The sequence below is a fragment of the Carettochelys insculpta genome, chromosome 31, assembly GCF_033958435.1.
Source record: "Carettochelys insculpta isolate YL-2023 chromosome 31, ASM3395843v1, whole genome shotgun sequence".
Taxonomy (NCBI): domain Eukaryota; kingdom Metazoa; phylum Chordata; order Testudines; family Carettochelyidae; genus Carettochelys; species Carettochelys insculpta.
This window is the reverse complement of record NC_134167.1, coordinates 11,853,355-11,880,868: the sequence shown is the minus strand read 5'-3', so window position 1 is coordinate 11,880,868 and position 27,514 is coordinate 11,853,355. Positions and strand designations below refer to the sequence as shown.

General features: G+C 43.4%; 1 protein-coding gene across 1 annotated transcript in view; it reads right to left on the bottom strand.

Annotated features, from left to right (window-relative positions):
* Positions 1–27,514, bottom strand: part of LOC142004191 (tetraspanin-15-like) — a 160,905-nt gene that overhangs the window by 6,364 nt on the left and 127,027 nt on the right. Inside the window, exon 7 of the mRNA XM_074981679.1 lies at positions 24,822–24,938. Within this exon, the coding sequence (XP_074837780.1) occupies positions 24,822–24,938 (117 nt within the window). The remainder of the gene's footprint in view (positions 1–24,821; positions 24,939–27,514) is intronic.

The following is a 27,514-nucleotide window of genomic DNA, read 5'->3' as shown; positions in this document are numbered from 1 at the left end:
TTTTGAAAGCCACTGTAAATATGGAACACTAAGGTGTTATTATTAATATTACATCTTAGAAAATAAAGCCACAGAAACTCAAAGACAAGTGAACATTAGAATCTTCAAAATGCTCCACTTAACTTAGCTATCCAGATGGCTTGAAATCAAAGTATCTTGCAGATCAAATGATCTTCCACTAGGTCTGGCTTATGCCCTGTGGTCTTGAAAACAATTCACTAATAACATACATGGTAAAGTATCCTCATGCTGTTCTTTCAAGAATTGTGCATGACTGAAGGCATGTGAAATATATTAACCTCTCAACTCTATTTATAACCCAGAAATTATAATAAAAAATACATATATAGAACTGCTAAGCTCCAATTGATTGTTATAGCCTAGAAGTAAAGCAGAAAGAAATAAGCAAAACAGCTAGACTTCTGTTTGATGGAATCCAATAGCTTAGACATTAAAAACATTTCATTTCGTCATTTTAGTTCATTACTGTTGCTATGTGCATCACTAGGGCAACTGCAAACTGAGATCACAAAGGAAAAGGAATGCTGCACTTAGCAATAGGGTGTGCTCTCCAGAGCCCACTAAATAAAAGGTTGAATGCTTGCATTTCAAAAATCCATCACCATGTTAGAGCCACCCAGATTCTAACATGAATGTTCCCTTTAATTTTTTCCATCCATATGTGGAATAAATTGTTATGTGCACTGAGGCACTAGCAGATGAGCACCACCAATGAAAACACATGCTGCCAGCTGTGGGTGCTCTGCTAATCAGCTGATTGGCACCCAAATGTCTCTTGGGAGGCCGCCAAAGTACCCAGCTTACAGGGGACACTAATGTCCACCACCGTAAACTAAGGACCAAGTTGTCCTTAGCAAGAGCTTAAGTGATTTGCTCAAGGACACATGGTAATTCAGTGGCAAAACCAGGATGAGATTCTTGACTTCTACTCCTGTAGATCGTGCTGTCCAGGAATCAACGAGGGAATTCAGACTCCAGTACTGTTAAATCACCAGGAGAGACTGAAGGAGATGCACACGTGAATATCATCCAATCAGGCTGGAAGGGATCTTGAGATGTCATTGAGGCCAGCCACTGCACTGAGACAGGACCAAGTAAACCTACAGCATATCTGCCAGGTGTTGTTTGTCCAATCTGTTCTTAATGATAGGAATTCCACAGCCTCCTTTAGGGACCTGTTCCAGAGCTTAGCTTACCTGACAGTTAGATTGTTTTTCCTTATATCTAATCTAAATCTCCCTTGCTGCATACCTTCTTGTCCCACAGGCAGTGGATAAGGAGAAAAATAGTTCATCTTCGTAACAGCTCTTAATGTATTGGAAGACTCTTATCAGGTCAGTTTTTCCCCACAAGTACACAGTTTTGTAAATGGTTTCCTCACATGTAGGTCAGGTTTTCTAAACCTATCATCATTTTTGTTGCTCTCCTCTGGACTCTCTCCAATTTATCACATCTTTCCTCCTGACATGATACACCTGTTAATGCACTCTCGAACCATATTCGTCTTTTTCACAACAATATCACATGTTTACTCATGTTACATTTGTCATCCACCCCACACTATTGCCTAGCCAGTTATTCCCCATTTAGTAGTGGCCCATTTGACTTTTCCTGACCAAGTATAGTACTTTGCACTTGACTGAATTTCATCTTGTTGATTTCAGACCACTTCTCCAAATTGTCAAGTTTGTTTTGAACTCAAATCCTGTCCTCAACAGTGCTTGGAAGCCCTCCCAGCTTAGAGTTCTCTGCCAACTTTGTGAGCACACTCACCACTTCATTTTCCAAGTTACTAATGAAAATATTGAATAGCACTGGACCCAGGACTCACCCCGAAGGACCCTGTGAGATACACCCTCCAAGTCTGACAGCAAACTATTGGCAAGTAAAGTACAGTCTTTAAACCAGCTGTGTAGCCAGCTTACAGTAATTTCATCTTGATCATATTTCCGCAGTTTGCATATGAGGATGGTATGTGGGACAGCGTCAAGAACCTGTGTAAAATTATTGCCCATAACCAGGCATCTGCTATCAAAGGGCTAAAAGTTACAAGATGAATGCTACCTTCTCCTGTAGCCGTTTTGTGTGGAGAAAGACAGGTTCTGAACTCATTCTCATAAGAAACGATGCAGATATCTAAACTGGCTGATTCCAGGAGGGCTTTCTAGCTGTGGCTCACTAGCAGAGACAGGTGCCTTTCCTGCAGCCTGAATTAAGGTACATGTGGTATAAAAGAGCACACCCCACAGATGTCAGTGATGGTAAAGTAACAAACAGTCTGGGCAGCATAACACAAGGGATAGCTGATAGCTGACACTGTGACAATGCATAATACAACAACAGGTTTTATTGCAGAGGTTCTGCTGTAGATGCATTAATTTCAAAGCTCCGATACACTGCTGCCTCTGCACTAAATATTTGCTCTCTTCAGGTTCATGGACCTGCTACGGACACTGGACTGTTTTTTTCCCAGAGTATGAAAGTGGTAATAAATCCATAAATACCTGGCAGAAAAAAAAACAGGCTAACTGTATAACAGAAAATTAAATAGCTCGGTTCTACCTAGATGCATACCAAATTCATCTTGGCACAACCGCTCTCATTAAGAAGAGCAACGTAGGACCTGACAAATGCCAGACTCAGATGAACAAACTCAGTTTAGCTGAAAAAAGAATTACTTGCTATCAGAATATCAATATTAATTTGTGCTGGAAACTGACAAGAGTACCAGATATGTTCATGCAGTATTCTGTTCTCTCTAAGGGTGAAATGGGTGGTCTAAATAGTCTGACCTTTTCAGCAATGTAAAAAACAAAAATCATCCCCTTTGTTTCTCATGTTAAGGATTCAAATATATCTCCACACAATTTTGTGCTGTCTTTATTATTATGGGGATGGGCCTTGTCTTCCTCATTAGAGGCCTCACAGCAGCTTTTGCTACAGCCAGCATTTATAGGGACGCTGTTGGTCAAAATTTACCCTTCCCTCCCTGCAGTCCCCTCTCTCTCTCTGTGTATGTGTGTGTGTTGGTTTTTGTTCTCCACCCCAGAGGTAGCTGATCTCAGGGTGTGTGTATACTGAAGTTGGCAGCTGTAGACATAACTGAGGTAGCTTTGAGATGCAGCAAGCCTGAACAACAAATGCATAAGAAAATAAGAACAGCCATACTGGGTCCCACCAAAGGTCCATGAAGCCCAGTATCCTGTCTTCTGACAGAGGTTTATGGCAGATACCACAGAGTCGTTGAACAGGACAGGGAATCACAGTGATCCCTCTCCTGTCAGCTAAATACACTAGCTTTCCACAACTCATGATTTAATGCATTATTCTCAGATCAATATTATTCTCATTACAGCTCAATAACAGCACAGAACACTGAAAGTCAGAACTGGTGGCTGAAAACAAACTTTATGGGACCATGGGAAACTTGGCCACACCCATAGTGAGTGGTCGCCCAGCTAACTAAAATCATGCTGGATTACAGACGTTACTGGGCAAGAGCGTTCTGCATTAGAGAGGTTCTACCTGTACTAGAATTGGAATCTGGCCTGTTGACTTGCACATTTACACTGAGGGCACGCTGTGACCTGAAGAATCAGGTCATTGGGGACATTGCCAGACTCACCTCACAATTCAGGTTGGATTGAAGGTGGAGAACTTTGAATAGTCACAGAGTGCTTTGTTTTAGTGCTTTAATCACTGACCCTTTACAAGAATAAATGCATCTGAGCTTTGCAAACTCACAAGTTCATGTTCTCCAGTCGTCATTCTCCTCCAGCTGCTAACCCACTACTGTAACCACTCACCCTCCATGTATTTTGTAAGTGAATGAAAATATGGAAAGCTGCTGGGAATACTGATGCATTCAACATCCCACACACTGAAGGCATCATACTTTCAGAAGCAAAGAGCCTTCTAATGTGAATGCAGCTTTTATTACTGATCAATATCAGGGAACATTTTATTGCACAAATGAGCCTTTATCTGAGTAAATGTGCCCTTTCTCCTTGACTTTCTTCCCATTACTTCTAGGAACAGTGAGTGATTGAAAAAGTAGATGAAGGTAACTTCTCACCAATGATTTAAAGCAGTCTAGGAATCCCATATGAAATTCATCCCTGTGCAGATGACCAAAGCAAGTCCAAAACACTACCATTACTGGAATGCTTATATGGGATTTAAATGATTGCTTGACCTTAGCCGAGGAGAGGCATCTCTGTAGAAGGGTGAATTTAACTCAGTTCAATTGCTATAAAAAGGTGCAAGCTCTCCAAATGACACGTTCACAGATATTTTGATATCTAGGGCATTGTTCAGTACCAGGTGGCTATATCCAACACGATCTTCTAGCTATCACAAGAAATAATATACTGTGAGGTTTTGATCAGATTGCAAGGACTGCTTCTAGTAGGCCATGTACAAGGCTGAGCTTACTGACAGTGCTGAATAATACAGGTTGAATTTCTGTAATCTGGAACTCTCTCTTCTGGCAACATCTGTACTCCAGCATGATTTTAGTTAGCCGATGACCACTGATCATGGGTATGATCAAGTTTCCTGCAGTCCCATAAAGTTTGTTTACAGCCACCACTCCTGGCTCTCCATGCTCTGTGCTGCTGTTCAGCTGTAAATTACCCATAGATGTCTTCTAAGAGCCCAGTAAGCAGTGGAAGTGTAGGTAATGCTGCCAGATGATATTGACCTCCTGTAGTCTGGTAAATTCTCTCATCTGGCTCCAGTCAGGTCCCGAGGGTGCTGGATTAATGAGGTTCAACTTGTAATCATAATAACGGCAGTGGAGCTCAGTCAGGCTGGGAGGCTCATGGGATTGGAAATGGCATCCCAAGCATTTCACCTCTAATTTCCCAGTTCAACTCTTGCCCAGGTGACTCGATCATAACAGATGGATCAGCTTGTGCTTGGAAGCTTCAAGGTACCCTAATTAATGTGTGATGCAGGGAGGTCAGTGTGGGGATGTTTATAAACATATGCAAACTGCACTGAAGGATGCAACGGACCTTGGTAATTAATTCTGGTCTGAAGAATTGATCATCCATCACCAAAAGGTTGCTCAAGGGGCCCTTGCAACTTACCTTCTTTTAATTAGAACAGATACCAGGAAATATTTCTTTGCACAGCCTTGGAGAAGGTCAGTGGCAAATATGGCAGATGGGCGTAATAAAGGTCTGGATAATATTCATGGCTAAAGAACATTTGCAGGTATGAAAACTGCAGAGAAAGAAGAATGTTTGGAAGGACAAATGCGTGGGTGCTTTTCACCGCCACTCCTGCAACAAGCTAAATTCTCTGCTGCTGAGAATGGGTGCAACTTCCCTAACTTCAATGGCGTTTCCTCCATTTACACCAGGCACAGAATTTGGATCAATATTATCTGTGTTTATACTGCCCTGTCTTGCAGTAGTATCTGGGAGCACAGTTCACAGTCCAAGATCCCAGTGAGCTGTACAAAGACCTCCAGAAATAATACAAATGCAATCCAGATCTTACTTAGCACTTTACAAAAGAGGTCAGTATCATTAACCTCATCTAACAAGTGGGGAAACTGAGGCACAGAGCATGGCTCTGACCTGCCTGAGGTCCCCCAGCAGACTAGAAGCAGAGCCAGGACTAGAATCCAGGTCTTCTGGATCCCAGTCAATTTTATACAGAATATGTTTTACCTGAAAGCACTTTAGAAAGAAACTGACCTAAGAGCTCATGCTTTCGATGCATGATCACTCTGGTTCAAAGCTCCCTGGCTGCTTAATCGTGTCCAGTGGCATTATTCAAGAGTTTGGGACAGGAAGTAAAGTAGCGAAGCACATGCAGTTGAATGCACTGATGCATTCATAGAATGATAGGACACTAGAACTGGAAGGGACCATGAGAGGTCATCGAGCCCAGTTCCCCGTCCTCACGACAGGACCAGGCAACATCTAGATCATCCCTAACAGATGTCCTGTGAAGCCCTTCCCCACTCTGTCCTTTCCCTTATTCCCCTACATGTGCTCCCAGTACCATGTGGTCCACCTTCTGACCTGCTCCCCTTGATACTTACCTTCTGATGGGTCACCTGCCAAAAAATACAGCTACTGTTCCCTCTCCTCACTCACTTACTCAACAATAGCCATAAATGTAGGCAGCCGTGTTGCCTTCTTGATGGTAGTTCCTCTTACGGGACCAAGCACTCTCTACAACAAAGAGCTTGGAGGCACAGAGGAGCAGAAAAGCAAGCAACAAAGCCAGGTTTCTGAAGACTATGAACAAGCGGACAACAGACCAAAGCCAAGGAACCACTAGGCTAATATCCACGTGGCACAGGAAGGAGAATGATGTGCTGTTTTCTCCTTTCCCACCAGCTGACAGGCACTTCTGACATGCAACTTTCCCATGGAGTCTAGTATGCATATGGAATCTTCCCAAGGGCCACTGAGTGCTGGTATGCTCTGTCTGGGACACTGTGACCATGAGCAAGCCAATGTCCCTGCAATCCAGTTTCTGCCTGCAGAACAGGGAGGATAGCTGAGAACTGAGAGGAGCTGGGAGGCTTAGTCTGAATTTACGGGAAGCTTAATTATTGCTTATGAATTAAACCCTCCAAACAGCAGCAGCAGAGACCAAGTCAACTGGACCAGAGCTTCCAAGCTGCTTTTTTTTTCCTTAGACGAGAAATAGTACCAGCATGCCCAAGCCCCTGCAGTTTCAACCCCACCCTACTTTCTGTGACTGCAAGTCTATGATAGGCCTCCTGAGAGCATGAATGTTGACAGGCAATGAAGCAAATGTGCCATTTGTACTCATGAGTGTTCTCCTACTGACCTATTAAAAACCCTGTCACTGTCACAGTCTCTCTTCAGAACCATATTTCCCCTCTCTACTAGAAACATCCTGTTCTCCAGAGAGGTGCTTGTTATTCAAAGCTAAGCAACATGTCACTCAAACCTTCCTGACTTTACCTAAGAGATTCATTCATGTTTTTCCTGTTCAGAGCAAGAAGCTCAGACAGAGGTTCTCCTTGCAGCGTTTGTGTCTGACTTCAAGAAATCTGCAGAGGAAACTCAAGTGTCTTTCACTGAAGAGAGAGAGGGCAGAAGGGACAAGTTATTAAAGGTTCTTACAACATTAGGCTGAATGCATGGGGCAGGCAATGATGCTATCGTGTGTGTGATCACAGGCATCCCTGGGGGTATGTCTACACAGCAAAGTTATTTCGAAACAGCAGCCACTTTTTTGAAAAAAAACTATGTGAGCATTTACACAATGCAACAGCTTTTTCAAAATAATTTCAAAACAGCAGTTGCCTTATTTCATTCCACTTCATTCCACAAGGAATAGAACCTATTTCCAAGTCAGTATTTTGAAATAGGGGCTGTAGACAGGGAATAAAGCCTATTTCAGAATAAACCATAGTGCATCCAATGGCTCTATTTCAAAATAGGTTCTGTTGGGTACAGATGCTTTATTTCAAAATAGCTGAGCGCTGTTTCAAAATGCATTTTGTGTGGAGCCGAGCTACTGCAGAAGAAGCTATTCTGGAATACTGTTTCCAGAATAGCTTATTCAGGAATAATGCTGCGATGTGGACGTAGGCTGAGATGTCTGATGTAGTATCCCTAATGGTTAGAGCAGGAGCCTGGAAGTCAAGTCTTTGATCTGGCCAGATTTTCGAACAAGTTGACAAATCCATCAAGAGTGACTCATGTCTTCCTCTAACTGGCCATCTTCCTCTGGAGAGGTGTTCATATCTACATTATACTGGTCTATCTGTACATAAGGCTGCTGGACCCAGGTTCTCGGCACCAGGGAATGAACCTGTGACGTTAGGGGCTAATGAGCCTCTTCTGCATGAGCTAAAAGCCTGCTGGCTTTCAGCTCAGGCTGTAAGATGGGCTTGACTCTCCCTTGTCAGTGGTCTCCGGGTTACATGCGTAAAGCAGCAGAGTTCTTTTCCCACTCACTATATTTTAAAAACAGCTTGTAATATCAGATACTTCAAATTGTTGGGTTCCCGGCTTGATACACTGATGACCCATGCTCCCAGGGAAGTCAGGGGGGGCTACAGGGCTAAGGCTACACTATTGTTTCTATTTCAGAACACATTTGTATCCTGAAATAGAAAACGCACAGCCAAACAGTATGTTGTTTTGTTCCCAGTAACCCTTTCATCGTACGAGGGTTAGCAGGAAGCTTGAATTAAGCACTTATTTTGAATTCCGGTGCAGTGTAGCCTGTACCAGGTTCGAAATAAGATGCCTCAGAATAAGTTATGCAAATCGTGCAATGGAACTTGCACAACTTATTTCAAGCTAGGGCTACAATGGAGCCCAAGCTCAGGTGTTCAGTGCTTTTGAAAAATCAGGCAGTAGATGTCTCAGGATGAACAAAAAAAAGAGGGCACACAACATCAGATGCCAGTGGTGAAGAGTTGGGCCCGCTCATCTTACTGTATCTCTGATTATTTGTGCGTTAAATGAAGACAAAACCCATTTAGTTCATTGTTCTTTACAGCTAGATTTGCAGTTCTCATTTGTAAGATACAAAATAATTAATGTATTAAATAAAAGCAGTTCTGGCATCCCTTTGGTATAGCTTATGGTGCTGGAAACAAGCAGCAACATTAGATTGGGATTTTTCAGCTTAGAAAAAAGGAAACTGCGGGGGGTGGATAGGATAGAGATCTAGAAGAACATGACTGGTGTGGAAAGGTGAATAAGGAAAAGTTATTTACCTGTTCCCATAACACAAGAACTAGAGCTCACCCAATGCAATTAGGGGGTAGCAGGTTTAAAACTAACAAAAGGAAGCTTTTCTTCACACAGCGCAGAGCAGACCTGTGGAACTTCTTGCCAGAGGATGTTGAGAAGACCAGGACTTTAACAGGGTTCAAAAAGGAACTAGATAAATTCATGGAGGTTAGCTCCATCAATGGCTACTAGCCAGGACAGGCAAGAATGGTGTTCCTAGCCCCTGTTTGTCAGAGGTTGGAAATGGATGACAGGAGAGTGATGGCTTTGGTGATCACCTGTCCTGTTTACTCCCTCTTGGGCATCTGGCCTTTGTTGGAGGAAAGGTTACTGTGCTAGATGGACCACTGGTCTGACCCAGCATGGCCATTCTTATGCTCTTACGCAATCAGCATGTAAGGTCCAATCCAGTGCCCAAAGATGTGAATGGGAGCTTGCCCACCGATGTCAACGAGTGCTAGATCAAGCCCCTTCTGAAGAATAAGAACTTCACTGTGTAGGTTGGAACTCCTAAATCCAGCACTCTCTGGGCTGGCAACATCCCTTGTCCAGCAGGATGTCACTGGACTAGGGAGCCGTGTACTCTAGCAGCCCAAGGAGTGTGGGGTGCTGCAGCGGAGCCCACGTCCTCCCAGCGGCCCCTGGGGGGGTCCAGACATGCAAGGCTGGGGCCAGCTTTCCCATGCAACCCCTTGGGGCTGGGGGCAGACATGCAGGCTGGAATTCTGTCCCCAGTGCAGGTCAGAGCCAGCTTCCTCTCTCTGCACTGGGGCAGAAGGCAGGGGTACAGCCCAGTGGCCGGGGAGGCATCTTGGGGGCCATGGCAAGGAACCTTCCCTGGTCCAGCAAATTCTCTTCTCCGGGACCTGTCAGGTCCTGACCAGGGTGGACCAGAGGGGTGGAACCTGTAGTTACTGATCCAAACAATTTTATTTCAGGCAACTTGAAGCAGTGACAATATTTGAATGAATACAAATTAGTGTATTAGCAGGTGTCCTGGTTTATATTACTGGGCTGGACCATACCCTTACCACCCCGGCCAACTGGATATTCACAGGCATGCTAGCTGGTGGGAGAAGTAAATTAATTACTGTATCTGACAGAATGAATCAAATTTAATCAGAGATAAGGTTTACAGCATTCCACAGGCGGAGAGAGCAGGCAGCTAATTCAGTTCTGTCATTCTAAGATGGAGAGAGGCAGAGGTTTTTTATAATAATGCAAATGTGGGGGGAATACAGAAGATAGGGGCTAAAGATTTCAAGAGGGGATACGCCATGCTACACTGTTTTGTAAGTGAATTTAGCCCTTATCAGCTGGATTAATGCACATTTAAAACTTAATCCACCTCATTCTTTTGTTTTTCATATGTGAGTAGCCACATTTGCAAGTTACTAGAAAGGCATGGAGCGCATCGCAGACCTTTGGAGGGTGCACAGTGCACTCCTGCATGGTGGGGCACTTGTTCACAGTAGGTTTGTGTAATCCACACAACAAGTGGGAGTGATTCACTGGCCCACGTAGCAGCACTTAGACCACTTACAGAGAGAAAGAATGAGTCTCCTCTACAGCCTGAGCGGAGATGAGGCTCCTTGTTGTTTTTGCAGCTACTGTCTAACACGGCTGTCCCTCCGAGACTTGAAATATCAGGCCAGCTCCCAGGAGCTGTGATTGTTGTTTCCTGACAAATAATAAAAGCTGGCATGCATGTGGCATCCCTTTCCGCTAAGAGATATTCCACTGGCACCCAGCTGATTTGCAGACAGCCCACAGCTGGTAGCATGTGCTTTAAGGGGCAGTGCACACCTGCACTTGTTTTGATGCACATAAAATTTATTCCACACATGGATGGAAAAAAATCAGAGGGACCACTGACCCTTATGCCCACAAACAGGTCTGCTGAATAAAATGATGTCTATTTTTCATGAGTGCTTTTCAGAATAAAACTGGATCTGAAAAACAGCTCAGGTTTCACCAGGTTTGAGATCGAGTCTGAGGTTTGAGTGGCTGCTTGCTTTATTGAAAGCAGCTGGCCACTTCCTAGTGCTAACCATGGTACTCGGATGACAAGAATGAAATCATTGCAAAAGTCAGAGCTATGAATGAACCCTCTTACCACTCGTGTACAGAGCTTGGAGGGAAACAGAAGAGAAATGGTCAAATCAAAAATGCAGGGGAGGCAGAAGGCCTGTGTTATGTTTGCATTAGTATGTGAGACAGACAACCTCTCCCCACCCCCAGCTTCCAGCAGCAAAGTTGTGCTGCCAAAAATAAAACTGCCTGAAAAAAATGGCTGGCACATACCTTGTGCAGTCTATTTCACTTGTTGGAGGAGATGGATGGGTACGATTATTTCAGTCTCGGTAACTTTTCTAAGAAGCAAACCACGAAAGAGACTCGACAATATGTGGCAAATTATTAGGTAATGATTAAAGAACTTGAAAACAACAGATCTTGTGCACCTCACCTCCTGAGGGAATAACTGCTCCACGGCAGCCCAGCTCTGGACAGCTGCTTACTCCAGGGAGAGGAGTCAGAGAAAGTTTGCATTCTGGGATTCTCTGTTGCACTTGAATGATGCTCAGCTTCTCTCCTTGACACCCATGGGCACCAAAGACAGCAAGACTGCAGAGCATGCAGCAAGCTGCTCCACGATGGACATCAGAGCATGTACAAAATGCAAACTGCCTTGCAGGTGACGTCTTAAATTGGGTGCCATCCATGGGTGCTGGAAATGGAGGGACCTGGAGGCCAGGCCCCTCCTTTCAAATTGTTTGACTGACTGTAAAGCTGAGTGGTAAGAGGGTGGGGGCTCAGGTGGTAGAAGCAACACGATGGTGAAGGCACAGGAAGAAAGGGGAAATTGGAGGCAGGGCCGTGGGGAGGCACAGCATAGGGGTGGGGCCATGGTTTGGGCATCTACCCCCCCATTTTTGGGGTGCTCCTGACACCACTGCCTCTTGGTGAAAGCAGAAAGCTAGACAGTATTTTCTTGGGCAAGCAATTACCCAAGACCCAATATGCTTCCTAGTCACCTTGGGAAAAAACTGGGAATCAGATGGTTCAAGGGAACAGGACAGAGTCCTTCCAATGGAGAAAATGGAACATGCCTCCTTTTGTAAAGAGCTTTAAGATATGATGATAGAAAAAACCCTACATAGGCTAAGGATCAATTATTACTTGAGCTTGCTCAGTTTGGCTGTGTCTACATGGCAGCCTAACCTCAAAACGAGCGACACAATTATTGCATAGATTATTGCAAGGTAATTTTGAAATAGGCTATTTTGGCACGTGGTACTGACTAAACAGAGCCCCTTGCTGAAATAGAGCACTATTTCAAGGCACCCCTGCACTCCTCCTTGAACGAAAGAGTACAGGAATGCTGCAATAGTGTGACTATTATCTTGGAAACTGTTTTGAGACAACAGGTGCGTTTTTTAGACACAGCCAGCTATTTCGGGATACTGCCCTATCCTGATAGTGCCTGCCAGATAAGACATAGCCTTTGAAAGCAGCCTACACTCATCTAATTGCTGTTCTGAGAAGAGAGATGGGCATCAGAGCAGTTCCCAGCAGTCAAGAATCCACATCACAGTTGGCTCAGACCTCAGCAAAGGAGCAGGAGTTGAATTATCCTCCCAAACCCATGGTAGATGCGATCTCTCTAGTGCAAGGTTAGGACATCCTGGCAGGAAGCTCACATCCATTTTGTGGCTGGCTCCATCTCCAGAGTTGTTAAGACAACCCTCCCCCACCAGTATGCGCTAAACTTACAGAACAGAAGGATAATACAACTACGTTTGAAAATACTTGTCAGGTGAGGGAGTGAGTAATGAGGACCACCAGTCATGCTCCAATAGGGAATTAAACTCATACTAAAATAACGATGTGCATTAAGGAGCTAACCCATCAGCCAGCAAAATGCAAAACATTGGTGCTCCTAAGGGAAGGAAATATGGAAATAGAATCATAGGGCTCATAGGCAACACATGGGAGTGCGCAGGGGCACACGCCTCCCCCCTACAGCATCAACATGCCTGTATCCATCCTCAGCGCTGTGTTACTTCTGATGAGTGCAGGGGTCAATCTTGCCCCTCACCTGGAGCATCATGGCCTGAAAGTAGTGCGAGCTTCCAATTTCGGATACTCCTACTCCGATTCCAGGGCAGGGGAGGACTACCCTGCACTCACCAGAAGTGGAGCAGTGCCTCTGTGGGAAGAAGTGGGCAAGGCAGAGCAGAGGCTGGAGAGAATGGGGCATGGGCAGAGCACACGTGTAAGTGGGAGGGGCAAGGGAGCATGGCAGGGGTACATGGCCAGTGCCCCCCCCAGAATTCCCACACCAGTCACCTCTGGTAGGGCTGGAAGGGACCTTGAAAGGTCATGTAGTCTGGTCCCCTGGATGTATGACAGGGTTAAGTATTATTTAGACCGCCCTGACAGCAATTTGTCCAATAAGTCCTCTGGCTCACCAAGAGACAGGCATCAAAGTGCGAGGGCTGTCTATTAAGTAGGTTACTCCTGTAGGCAGAGAGCAGAAAACTGACTATAGCCCCACATGACCTTCTTCAGGCACTCTTTATAACTTTGTGGGCCAAGAGGTTCTCTTTCTCCAGTTCTCCTGCATTACACAGCATTACATTGCGCTATAGAATACAGAAGCCCTTAAATGCCCATTCCTTGGTTTGCGGAATGCTGAAGGACTCAGTAGATGTTTTAGGGAGGTTCTAAGGTATTACACACCTTCCTATGGTGAACTGGCACAAATCATAGAATCATAGAAGAGTAGGACTGGAAGGGACCTCGAGAGGCCATCGAGTCCAGCCCCCTGCCCTCATGGCAGGACCAAGCTCTTTCTAGACCATCCCTAATCCTGATACGCCTGGGTAAACTGCGTACTAGATGGTTATACTATATGTTTCTAGCTTTGAAAGCAGGAGAGGAAGGCATTTCATCTGGAGAGAATGCACAATAGGTTTACTGGTCAGGGAAAGAGCCCCCATCTGCAAAGCGCAAAAACATGTTACAGGAAATCTAAATGCATTTGCTCACACTCATTTACAGTGAGCTCCAGTTAAGTGAAACCCTATGATCTGAACTCCTTCCTTGTCCCCCCAGAATGAGATAGGTGTTCTCTGCAGAGTGTGTGTTGTGCGGGGAGACAAGGAAGAGAGTCAGACAATGTGAAGGTTTGGATAACAGAGACTAGAATACTATGTCTAATTCTGGATCCCCCATTACAAAAGGAGAGTCCAGTGAAGGGCAACAAAAATATTTAGGTGGTTGGAGTAAATGACTTATGAGGAGTGTTAAGGGATTTGGGCTTGTTTAGTCTACGGAACAGAAGAGTGAGCCTTCAACTACTTGAAGGGGGATTACAAAGAGGCTGGAGAGATGCCGCTCTCAGTGGTGACAGATGACAGAACAAGGAGCAATGGTCTCAAGTTGCAGTGGGAGAGGTCTAGGTTGGATATTAGGAAAACCTATTTCACCGGGAGGGCTGTGAAACACTGGAATAGGTTACCTGGAGAGGTGGTAGGATCTCCATCCCTAGAGGTTTTTAAGTCCAACTTGAGAAAGTCCTGTTTGGGATGATTTAGTTGTGATTAGTTCTCCTTTAAGTGGGAGGTTGGACTTAATGACCTCCTGAGGTCTCTTCCATCCCTATGATTCTGTAAAGAAGAGGACATGCCTCTAGCAGTGGAAGAGGTCACTCTGCTGCTGAATGACTCATTCCCTCTCAGTTATCCAAACTCCTGATCATGGGTATAAAATTCATGCCCCACCTAACCCCACTGTTCATATATACACAGGGCACTGTATCGTGAGCCTACCTTTGTGCAAATCCTGAATGTGGTTTCTCCCCAGACAGTAAGACACATCTCTAGTCAGAGGACAATAAAGGTGGAATCATGCTAAATAAAATAAAAATTGAATGAGCTCAAATTTGCTCTGCAGCTAATCAAATAGAGAAGATCCATTTATCTCAATTGCTATAGCTTCCTCAAACAGCTATTTATAGGTAGGATTTTCATGGACGCCTCGTAAGGTGGATGTAATTAGCTTCTTTATTCCTCTCACCAAAGCCTTCACTGAGGTGCAGTTAAGGTTGCAGGCAGAAGTTTCACTGCTATGTATGCCTCCAACCCCAGACAGTCCCTGCACTGGAGATTTCAGTGCTTGTTCCCTAGATTTGTGTTTGGTGCCCTATAATGCAAGTATTTAAGGACAACGAAGCCATCACAGCCTTAGAATTCAATGCTCCAGCACAGAACACCTCAGATATCCATCTCTACTGATGCATTAATTGACATGTATGAAAGGAAGGAAACTCAGAGGAACAAAGGAAATGTTATACTGGATCAGACCATTGGTCCATTTGCACACTGCAAAGTTTTGCTGGCGTGGCTAAACCCACTCTGAGTGAAAAAACACACATACTCCTGCCAACATAGCTATGCTGCATAACCACTGGCGTAGCTGCGACTACTGTGACAACAGAGTGCTTCTATCTTAACTATTATCAGTCAGCGAGGTGGGGTGTAGCTACGGTGGCAGAAGAAAAGGAGTTAAAACACTCTCACCCCATTAGGGGGCTTTGCTGAGATGTAACCAGCCAACGCTTTAGTGTAGACAAGGCCCCAGGCCAATATCTTGGATTTTTGCCCATAGCAGCAATAGACACTCCCAAAGACAGTGTGGAGCTTCACAGAACCCAGAAAAGGTTGGACTCAGAGGTCTCACATGCACCAGAGCAGAGAAAAACTAAACCCAGTTGACTCCCTTATGTAGCAGAGGCACAAGAGCCTAGATCTCCCCTGTAGACTAGCTTTCTCTTTTGGAAGATAGCCCCCAGAAGCCTGTATGTTTGTCAATAGTCTTACCTACAGCACAAGGTGGGTATTTTTTAAAAGCTAAGAAACAAAACAGACCAAAGAAGCATCTCAGATTGTTTTGACAGGTGCTGATTTCCCTTTGGAAGGCATAGCGAAGAAGAGGCTGAGAATGCTGTCAGTACTCCAGAAATATAGGTTGTAATTAGAAGGAGCTTGTGTCCACAGCAGCTGGTAATATTAGTCTTCCTTGCAGGGTCAGCATAAAGAAAACTACGAAAGCAGCAGCCCAGGAGCTGCAGAGAAAACACTGGGGTGTCCAAAGGGTCAGGAGTGAAATTTTCAGCCAGCTGCAAACTGCTTGTTATAATCTTCCTCTGGTCTGGCAAGGTAGTACAACAAGAATACATTTCATATGCAAGAATAACATTTATATGCTCCATTGCACCTGTTGCATGATGCAGTTTTACGCCATAATTAAAAACCCGTACAAGGCTACAGTGGGAATTCACTGCTGACTGCCAGCAACTAAACTACAACACCCTTTTCAAAGTGGATGTGAGATGCATTGCTGCATACCCTCAGACTGCAGCTGGGTGGAGATTAATGGCAAAGAGATACAATCATTACTAGAGATGGGAGCACAGGGAATAAAAGAAATACTTAAAGGCAGAAAAAATAATTGTGTTAGGTAGACTTCTGAACCATGAATGAAGAATGCCTGAAATAAAAGTTCTCTCCTGTACACTCCCAGAGCAAGATTTTTTTAATATTCGTTTTCATTCCCCTCACACCACTTGCCTAGCCTGTTTTCCTGGTAGACTCTACAGGCAATCGCAGAACAAGGACATTAATCAAACACCAAACACACAAAACCTGAGTCACTGCAGCCAAGTGTTATGATTTTATCCCAAGCCTGAAGATAACTGGTACAGTACTTCTCTTACAGCCCTAGCCTATGGAGTCCTGTTAGGACATAAAGCACAGATTACGTTGTTTCTATGTCTGATACATGTGGAGAAAAGCTTGAAAATGCAAACATTAAATGATCAAAAACTAGGGGAAAAATCCAAGAAGCCAAAAGGTGCTTTTTTTCAGATCTCAGGACAATCTTGTGATTTTTGCATGCTTGGGACTGGCATGGTTTGCAACTATTTGCAAAGTTATTTCATGTCAAGAAAATGGGCCTTTTCACAGATGCCCACTATGCGTTTTGCTCTGTGTGCAAACAGCATAAGCAGAGCAGATGTCATGCTCCCCAGTATCCAACAGGCTGTTCACACCACAGTGATCATGTTCATTTGACAAGTATCAGAGTGGTAGCCATGTTAGTCTGTATCTTGAAAAACAACAAGAATTCCTGTGGCATACGATAGACTAACAGATCTTCTGGAGTACAAGCGTTCTTGGGAAAAGACCTGCTTCATCAGATGCATGAGTGGGGGACTCATGATGCCCCACTCATGCTTCTGACAAAGTGGGTCTTTGCCCACAAAAGCTTATGTTCCAAAATAGCTATTAGTTGATATGGTGCCACAGGAATTCTTGTTGACGTTCATTTGAGTTTGCTGCTCTGTTCTAACCAGGAGCAGGGTCAGCTAGGGACCAACCAGGCTGAAACAGCAGAAAAGCAAAGAGAGAATATGTTTAAAGCCAGGTCTACACTAGGCCTTAAAGTAGATTGTAGATATGCAATTCCAGCTATGGCAACTGCGTAGCTGGAATCAACTTATCTACAATTGACTTACCAGGCTGTCCTCACGGAGGGAGGTCGATGGGAGAAACTCTCCCATCCACCTTTCTTATTCTTCTTGAGATTGAGGAGTACCGAGGTCGACTGTCAACACCTGGTAGTTTAATTTTGTGTTTCCCCAGTAGGTGTATGAAATTGAACCCCAAAAGAACAACCCTGACCGGGTCAATCTTCTGGGCAATGAAGACATACCCAAAGAAATAGCCCTATTTACCCTGACGCTCACTTCTGGGTCTGAACTTTGTGGTTTGGACTCCTCTGTAGGATATTTCCAGAGTACAGGAGTGAGCAGAGAAAGACAGATATAGAGACAGAACTAGCTGATGTGTTACACTGACTTACGGCAGCATTACAGTCCTAGAGAGTGTACCAAGCCCAGGGTTTTTATATCACTACATACAGCGGACACCATCGGCCGTCAAGCACCTGCCACTACTACTTACATATCAGCTGCTCATGTAATACCTTTTTAATGAGTGTTGAAGGAGCAAATGACCTTTTTGGCCGGGTCTGTGATGCCTTTGATTTTCCTCTGATTGTCTAGCACAGAAAACAGGCTGGAAATTCATCTAATCAAAAAGATTTGCCATCTTTGTCTTTCCCTCATTGTTAAAATAACCAGGCAAAGGAGGGCAGGACGGGTAGCATTTTTCAGATACTTTTGAATATATGACATTTTAAAGAAGCCAGAACTTCAGTAGTGGAAGTTCAATGAGCATCCTGATGTGCTGTTGTTCCTATGACACAACAGAGATATACACTATTGCTTCTTGTACAATGTCAGAGCAGTATGATTATGACACATCCTTTTACAAAGGGACACAAGTGTGACCTACATTTGCAAAGGAAAGACTCAAACCAACAGCTCTTCTCCATCTTTCACTGCCATGTTTCTAACTACAGCAGAGAGTTCTTTTTCTAGTTTTGTCTCTCTGTCTCTTTCATTGCTGGGTAATTTGTTTAAATAAATACCCTAAATGATCACGAATCTTGCAAGGTAAGATACACGTCAAATGTACTAAAAACCTCTCTCCTGAACTGGATCGTGGAGAGGCTGGGCTAATGGGGTGTTATACAACTTCCAGTACTGTGCTCTTTTTATTTCTACCTGCATGAGCATGTGATTTTAGCTAGCATGATGCTCGCTTATCATGAGTGTGGCCAAGTTTCCCATGATCCCATAAATTTGTTTACAGCCACCAGTCTTGGCTCTTAGTGTTCTGTGCTATCACTTAGCTCTAAGTTACCTCTAAATGTCTTCTAAGAACCCAATCTGCCTTGGAGGTATCAGTAATGTTGCTAGACAATAGTGATCTCCCGAGGTTCGTCAAATTCTCTGGTTCCACACCAGTTAGATCCCAAAGGTGCAAGACTAGAGAGGTTCAACTGGTAGCAGTTTTAGGACTATCCGTTGTGACTGACGGGCAAACGTGTCCTGAAAACAACTCAAGATTTCAGGAAAAGATGGTGTTGGGGCAAAATCACAACTAGAACTCAGGTCACTTTGTTCTTGTTCCTAGTTCTCCTAAAAACTCTTTGCCAGTCCAACCTGCCTTTCTGGACCTCAGTTTGCCATGATAATGTGAGGATTAATATGTCCATGGTGCTTTGAGATCTTTGGATGGCAGCTCCTGTTAAAGATAACTTCCTCGTTTTGCAGATTTGGAAACCTACTTGCCTACCATCAACCTGAATTGGCAGAGCTGAGAATATAGCCCAGGAGCTCAGCTCCACAGTCTAACCCCTAGAGTACCCTTCCACCAGAGGATCAGACCATTTCTAACAGTGAAGGGATGAATTTCCTCAAGGTTATAATAAGGCAAAAGAAGTGAACACAATACAAGTCTTCATTTCTCACTGTGACCGAATTATAAACATCACTCTGATGATGTACAATGGCCGAGGCTTTCAGAAGTGTGTAGGAGTTATAGTAACCCAACTGCAGACATCTGAAGGGGCCCTGATGTTCAGGAAGCAGCTACTATTAATTTTTCTTAACCAGTGTCCCTCTACAATATCTTTTCCTTCAAAAAAGAAGCTCCCAAAATTGAGTTATACAGTTAATGCAAACAAGTCATATATAGCATATCAGTTAATATAGTTAATATTATTTCATAGCTATTTAAAAGCCTCCAGTGAAACAGAAATTGAAGACTAAATAATAAAGACACTTCTTTGACCTATATCCCACAGGAAATCCCATTATATCAGCTAGTAATGGGATTAAATAGTATTTACAGAGGACAGATGAGAAAGTCAAGGGCAAGTAATTAATTTAGAAATATGAATCTTTCATTGTCTAGTATCAAGTGCTCTACAGATACCAGCTTTTGAGGAAGAAATTTTTCAAGTGAATAAACTGCCACCCATAAAAGTGATGGTAGAGTATTTAGCAGAATAGGGAAGGTGGCAGGATTCAGACAAATTATCTGAGCACTCAGAGCTGCTTAGATGTCTGTTGAGCCTAAATGCAACATGCTCAACAGCGTGAAACATGACATATCAAAATATACACTTGGTACTATGAAATTAATAATATGAAGTGAACATGCTGATAATGCATTAGAAAAAAAAACAGGCAGGAGACAAAGTCCATATGAAGGGATCTGGAAGACCTTCCGGCAAAATTCAAGTCAAACCTTTCAGTTGTTTCCTTATCCTTCCCTTAAGATTTTCCACTTGCTGGTTCCAGCAGGAGGCATCAGAATACTACAAGAAAGAAAGTTTTCCACTCCAGATCCAATCAGATGAAGTGGGTTTTACCTACAAAGGCTCATGCCCTAATACATTTCTTAGGATATGTCTACACAGCAGCATTATTTCAAAATGAGCTATTCTAGAAGAGATATTCCAGGATAGTAACAGAGAAGGAGCTGTGCTAGTCTATACACTATCAAAACAAAAAGCAGTCAAGTAGCACTTTAAAAACTAGCAAAAATAGTTTTTTGCTAGTCTTTAAAGTGCTACTTGACTGCTTTTTGTTTTGATATTCCAGAATAGTTTATTTCGAAACACTGCTGCTACACACAAAATGCACTTTGAAACAGATCTCAGTTATTTTGAAACAGAGCATCTACATACAATAGAGCCATTGGTCACGCAGTGGCCGTGTCTACATTGCCCCGCCCTTTCAGAAGCGGCATTTAAATGACACGGATTGGAACTGGTTAATGACACGCTGATATGAATATTTAGCACCTGATTAGCATAATAGCAGCCAGTGGCGCTTCAAAAGTGCTATGTTTGGAATGCAAACTGGCTGTGTAGATGCGTGTGCTTCAAAATAAACTTCAGACTTCAAAATTCCTTTATTCCCCAAATGAACTGGGAATAAGGGAATTTTGAAGTTTGGGGTTTCTTTCAAAGTGTCTGTGTCTACTTGCCCAGTTTGCATTTTGAAAGCGGCACTTTCTAAGTGCGACTGGCCACCATGATGCTAATGAGGTGCTGAATATTCATATCAGTGCCTCATTAGCCAGTTCCCATCCATGTCATTTAAATGCCCCTTCCAAAAGGGAGAGTAGTGCAGACATGGCCTATGGCCCATTTTGAAATAGGTGCTACTCCTTGTGGAATGAGGGCTACCTACTTTGAAATAGGTCAATCACTACTTCAAAATAGCAGTTGGATTGTGTAGATGCTAGCAAAGCTATTTCAAAATCACAGCTGTTATTTTGGAATGATCTTGCTGGATAGACATACCCTTAGTCTCTGAAATGTCACGGGACTGCTTGTGATTTACAGCAAAGAATGTTTCTGTTGTACTCACAGAAGCAAAGCAAACATTTCACAAGGTATGCTTTCCTGAGGTTTATTATATTGCATTTATATGGTGCCTCTTAGCAGAAGAGCTCAAAGGGTTTACAGAAAAAAGGGTAGATATTATCTCCAAGTTAAGGATCGAGAAAAGCGACTGTTATCCCCCATTTGACAGAGAGGGAAATTGAAGCACAAATTTGCTTGTTCAAAGCCGCCAAGACGGTCAGTGTCAGAGTCAGGAATAAAACACTGAAGTCTTGATGCCTACGTTCAAGCCATGGGACTCCTTGACTCCCTTCTGAGTTCCTTTTTCCAAATCCTGAAGGTTTGGCTAATTTGGATAAGGGAAAGTGTGTGACCCTGAGACAGGGAAACACACAAGTGATAGGCCAGCAGATTCTGCTAGTTTGAAGAATAAAATCCCCTTTTACCATGCTGTCAGACAGCTGTAGAGGATTCTGAAATTCTAGCCATAATTCCACCCTCTAATTTTCCACTAGTTTAACTCATACAGGCAAATCACCTCTCGCCAACAATCACTCACACATGGAGGGCCACTTGCCACCTGGTCCACGCAGGTGTCATACCAGGATAGGAAATGTTGTCTACTTCTCTTGCATTCCCATTTCTTATTATAGCTCTGCCACATAGCAGTCTCACCTATTAACAACACAACCTTCCAGTGAGGTGACACTTTCAGGTATACATTTGGTGTACCTGTGAAGAGTCTGTTAATGTGGACATCTTCAGTAGTGAGGGAAGCTTCCCTCTTGGGTCAAGATCTTGTGGTCTGGAGCCTTGCACCAAGATGGCTCCCTGCTGAGGGACAGTCTACTGGCACTATCCTCTCTTCAGCAGTTGTCTGGGGACTCAGGTCCAACATCTGAGTCTGGGTCTGCACCCAGGACCCACAGAGTGGCAACTAAGCCCTGTGCCTTGGAGGTGACGCACCTGCCTCCCTGCATCACTTCCTACCAGAGCCTGGTCTTCTTGTGGCATGACAAAGAACTGAACAAACAAAGATTCTGGTATTCAAAAAGTCATCAGCTTCTGCTGTGCAGGGTTGGTCAGGTTGGTATTCCCCAGCCTCAGGCAACAGGAACTCCCATGGGGCTCCTTCACAGGTGTTTAGAGCAAGGTCAGCTACTTCCCGCCCCATCTGTCCACCTGGCACCTACTCTTCCTCCCCATCTAACATCTCCCTCTAGCTTGCACAAACTTTGCAGAGAGAGTGGGGTGGGGGTGGGGGCTGTCCAGGCCCAGCACAGCTCATCCTTCTCCATCATGGGGCAGTATTCCCTCTCATTTTTTTTTCATCTATGGGCAGAATATTTTCTTATGTGCACCAAGGGATATGGTAATGTGTACCACTAGTAGAAACAGGCTGTTGGCTGTGGACCCTCTGCTAATCAGCTGGGTGGCACCTGAATCTCCTTGACCTTCTGCTGATAAGGCAAGCAATGGGCTTAAATTGCTGCAAGGGAGGTTTAGGTTGGACATTAGGAAAAACTTCTTGTCAGGGTGGTTAAACACCGGAATAAATTGCTGAGGAAGGTTGTGGAATCTCCATCACTGGATATATTTAAGAGTAGATTAGATAAATATCTGACAGGGTTGATCTAGATGGTGCTTGGTTCTGCCGTGAGGGCAGGAGACAGGACTTGATTGCTTGAGGTCCCTTCCAGTTCTACTATTCTATGATTCTTTGAAAGCTTTGTGTTTATACAGTATTATCTTATCAATAAAAAACATTTCAGTGCTACATTAAAATAAAACCTTTGCAGTATTTTACAGTGATTAATATGGTAAAACACATCCTGAAAAATATATTGCTATGACTAGGCTTTAGATAACCTCTATCTTCTCTCTCTGTTACCTTCACACCCTTCTTAGGGCTGACAAAGTGACAAACAATAATGGTACATGCTACACACCATGGCCTGATTAAGTGTCCCTCTGTTTCAGCCTATATGTATCAATAAAATGCCCTCAGCTTGAGTTCTTCAGGTAGCAGTTCTAAGCACCAAATGTCAAAATACCAGGTCAATTAAACATGTGGTTATCTGAGAAAGCAACCTGAAACCACCCGCTCTTAAACTGCATCCCTGAACCAGCCAAAAAATGTTTCAGACTCATGTTATACAGCTTCTACACTCCTTCCACCATGAAAAACCAAATGACTCACATGTCTGCACAGTTAGGGTATGTCTACACAGCTGAGTTATTTCAAAATAACATCTGTTATTTTGAAATAATTACCCTAGCAGCTACACAGCACAGCCACTATTTTGAAAAAATTTCAGAATAGTAGTTGGTTTATTTCAAAATTGGTAAACCTCATTCTGTGAGGAAAAGCACCTATTCCGAAATAGCTAAGCATGAGCTAAAAGCCAGGTGGCTGATGGCTAAGGCTATAGAGCATACTCATTCCACCTGGCTGTGGCTACATTAGAAGCATCTTTTGACAGAAGTTACTGTTGGAAGAGATGTTCTGACAAAACATTTGTCAACAGATCAGGTCTACACATTAAAGCAGATCTATCTTTCAGTCCCCTCTGTTAACAGAAAGCCCCCTCGGAGCATCTAAATGGCTCTTTTGTCGACAGTTTCTGTCGACAAAATGTGTTTTGTGTGTAGATGCTCCCGGAATTTTGTCAATAAAACCCATTTTCAACAAAACTCTCTGGTGTAGACATAGCCTCTGTAAGTGGCCTCAATGCCAACAAATGGGCCAGTACACCACACCCAGTAGGTGCATTGGCTACAAATTAACGGTGCCGATTAAGTACATTCTTATTGGCAACACTATGCTAAAGGATCAGGTCCCATGTAATTTGTGGTACCATGTCTAAATTTTAACTAGATTCAAATTAGCTTGGCTGTTAGTCCTGAAAATAGATGACCTTGGGCTTTATATTCACCTCCTACAGTTTCTGTGAACACCTTTGCCGTGCAGAAATAGGTTTCTGTTTAAGAACTAACTGATCATCTTTAAATTCTATGCACTCCCTTTGGAGCAGGAAAAGTTCCCCCTTTGGGTCAATCTATGCCTTGATGCTAACATTCACATGATGTTGCACAAGCAAAGATCAGAGCTGGAGCAGAACCAGTTGGGTTGGGTTCACATGAGATGGGACCACATTCCACACCACTTCTGGGTTTGCAAACTCCAAGCCAAAGTCACTACTTGTTGGGATGATATAGAAGAGGAGTTTGTGGTTACTACTATGCTCAAGAGGACAGTGGCTCTTCTGTCCTTTGAGTAATATGGTCCTACCCCTGGAAGCTCATTGAACTGTGATTTAAGGAAAAAGTACATAACGTCATTATAAATGACACAGCAATGTCCATTTTACTACAAGAGTGAACATATAACAGTTAAGTACATTACTTTCAGATCTTACCTGCTAACAACCCAGTCAAATTTTTGGAAATGGGAAACAGAGGAGCTTTCCCATGTACTTTCACCCCAAGATGTACCCCTACCTTTTATGGTACTTAGCTGAAGGAACCATGAAAATTCAACTACTTTTAACAGATCAGTCCTTATGTCCTTTTCAGAGGACCGTTTTCCAGGTGTGACACAAAGCTAGAGGTTAAAATAATGTAGATCCCCCATCTTTTCACATAACTCTGCAATTAATGATTGAAAAAGGCCAAGTGGTAAGTTCCTGCCAGGTGGTGATAGTGAACACCACAGTTCTCACATACCTGTGGAAGCAGCAAGGCAAAAACTATCCCCAAAGTGACTTCAAAGTTGTCTTTAAACCATAGGCCAACTGCATGGATACAGCCACGCACATGGATCATGTCGACCAGCTGCAGTCGCTGCAAACAGAACAAAACCAGAGTCAGAGATTTCGAAAAGCCAGTGGCAATGGGGAACCTAACTGCTCTTTGTGATTTTGAAGAGGTCCCCGGAAGTGGGTTGTTAGCAGCTATGTTCCAAGATATATGTTACTGTCCCACCTGTAATACATTTCTTTCACTATTCACTTCTGAAGCTTTTTATATTAGGATGCAACCACTTGGATTATAAAAAATGCACCTTCTAAAAAAGGTGTAAACAATTCTTGCCAAAATCAGAAGAAACCTCATGGTAAACCTTCATTTTCCTTGTGCTTTTGACATTTAAGCCCAAAGCCCTTCTGCTTAAAATTATAACAAATGCAGCCCAGATCAGTTTTATAAGCCGTTTTCAGCTGTGGTTAGTGGATGTATTTTCTATGAGATCTCTGACAGTGCATCAGCAGGCACAGAACTCTCTCCTAAATGAGCCCATTTATCTGCTAAAACCTGGGAACACAATCAGGGACAGCAATAAATGCTTTAAAAAAAAAGAATTGCTCTCACACAGCTGTAATTTAACTGGCCTTGATAGAATGTGTACAGTACAGTAGCAGCAAAATGCAACAAGGTAGATTAAGGGCATTGACCTCCCCTGCCTATTAAAATAACCTAAGATATCTAAAGTATCTTAGCACATTTGAGTCAGCAGTTATGTTTAACTTTTGTATTTTCATTGGGTTTAAGGTACTACTACTGCCTTTCTTAATTCCATTGAGAAACCATTGGCTGCATTTTGAGGATGTATTTTAAGTGGAAACTGGCTGGAAAATATTCAGGCTAGAAAGAAAAAACAAATAATCCCGCACCTTAGAGAGCATTCACAAATTAGAAGACATAAAGAAGGGAATTCTAGTCTCATTTAGGTCTGTGCACTGCAAATCCACAACAGTTAATCTCATGTACGAGATTTTTGGAACTGGGCCAAGACAGATTTCTCCAGCTCAGAAGGATATGTCATGGCCTAGGATGTGGAGTCTTGCACCTCTGCTGAATCAGTAGTTTAAATCCAATCTAGGTTAACAGTGACCCAAAATCATCAGTTGACAGCCTCTAGAGCGCATCTGTGCATCCACAAGACAAAACAACTGCTCAGTTCTCAAAAAGATGCGAGTCTGAATCCATCTGAGGGCCCAGAGCCGTGTTAGGAGAACTCTATCTTGCTACTGTTATCAACAAAGCTACAAAGGGAAAAGCAACCACAGGGTTGATCTTTTGGGGTTCAATTTCCTGTGTCTAGTAGGGTTGTGTGAAATTGACCTCTCAGTGGTCACAGTCAACCCCTGCACTCCTTACGAGATGAAGAGTAAGGGAGGTTGATAGGAGAAACTCTCCCACTGACCTTCCCCAGCACAGACAGGCAAGTTAACCGAGTGCAGATACGTTGATTTTAGCTATGCAATTCCTGTAGCAAGAATTGCATATCTGTGGTTGACCCTCTTTGCCGAGCATCGACGTAGCCTCAGAGACTAAACAGGATGAGAGTGAAATGGTACCTTAATGAAATCAGGGAGCATGACAAGTGGGGATGAACCCCATCTGATTCTGAGCCTTTGTAAGACAGGAGGCAGACTTCCTGTCAGCTCCGAATTGAAAGCCCTTCAAAAGACAATCACCTTCCGTCATGAGAACGCAGGGTCTGTACACTTTGCCTCTCCCCTCCCTTTGTGCTGGTGGTGTTTGACAGGCGGCAACTTGCCCTCCTCACCTATTTAAGTATCATGTTTGTCACGTAGATTCAGCTGCAGATAAGCAAGTGACAGGTTTAATGATCTTTCTAAGCTGTAAACACAAATTCCCATTTGCAGTGGACGCATTTATTTTTGGAGGTGTTGGGCTTCTGGGCTCAGGAACTGCATGACAAGCCAGTTGTAATTGATCGATCAGACAGTCCTTAGCATTCTGCCTTGATTCTTTTTCTACATGCCTAGCAGCTTTTTAACTTAATTATCCCCAAATGAATAATGTGTTGCTGGTGTAAAAAGTTGTGCATGAATGCCCTTTATTACAAAGCTGCCAAAAGAGCATTTTATGGCATATATGCTTGTATTTATAGCAACAGCTCCATTGTTTATTTTTCCTTTTGACAGTAATGAAATCTTTCCTTTTTCCTACGGCCAACAAACTTAAATCATACTTGTGTAAAAAATTAACTAGGTGCCGGGCAAGGTGCCGCACGACAAATTCCATCCAAATATTGAAAGAATGGCTTACTGCACTGGTTCCCAACCTTTTCAGTAACACGGATCACCTCAATGGGACAAACAATTCCATGGCACACCCACCTTTTTCAGCTGAATCGATAGCTCATAAACACCACATTGCATTTACCATGGTTAGGGTCTTCCTAGAGAGTTTGTAACATAATAGTGTATACAACAAGCTAAACAAGGATCAAATGCATTAACATTTCAGAAGCCAAAACCCAGGGTTGGGAGTTCAATCCCTGAGTGGGCCATTTAGGGATCTGGGGCAAATTGATTTAAAAAAAAATCTCTAAGGGATGGTGCTTGGTCCTACTGCGAGGGCAGGGGACAGGGCTTGATGACCTCTCAAGG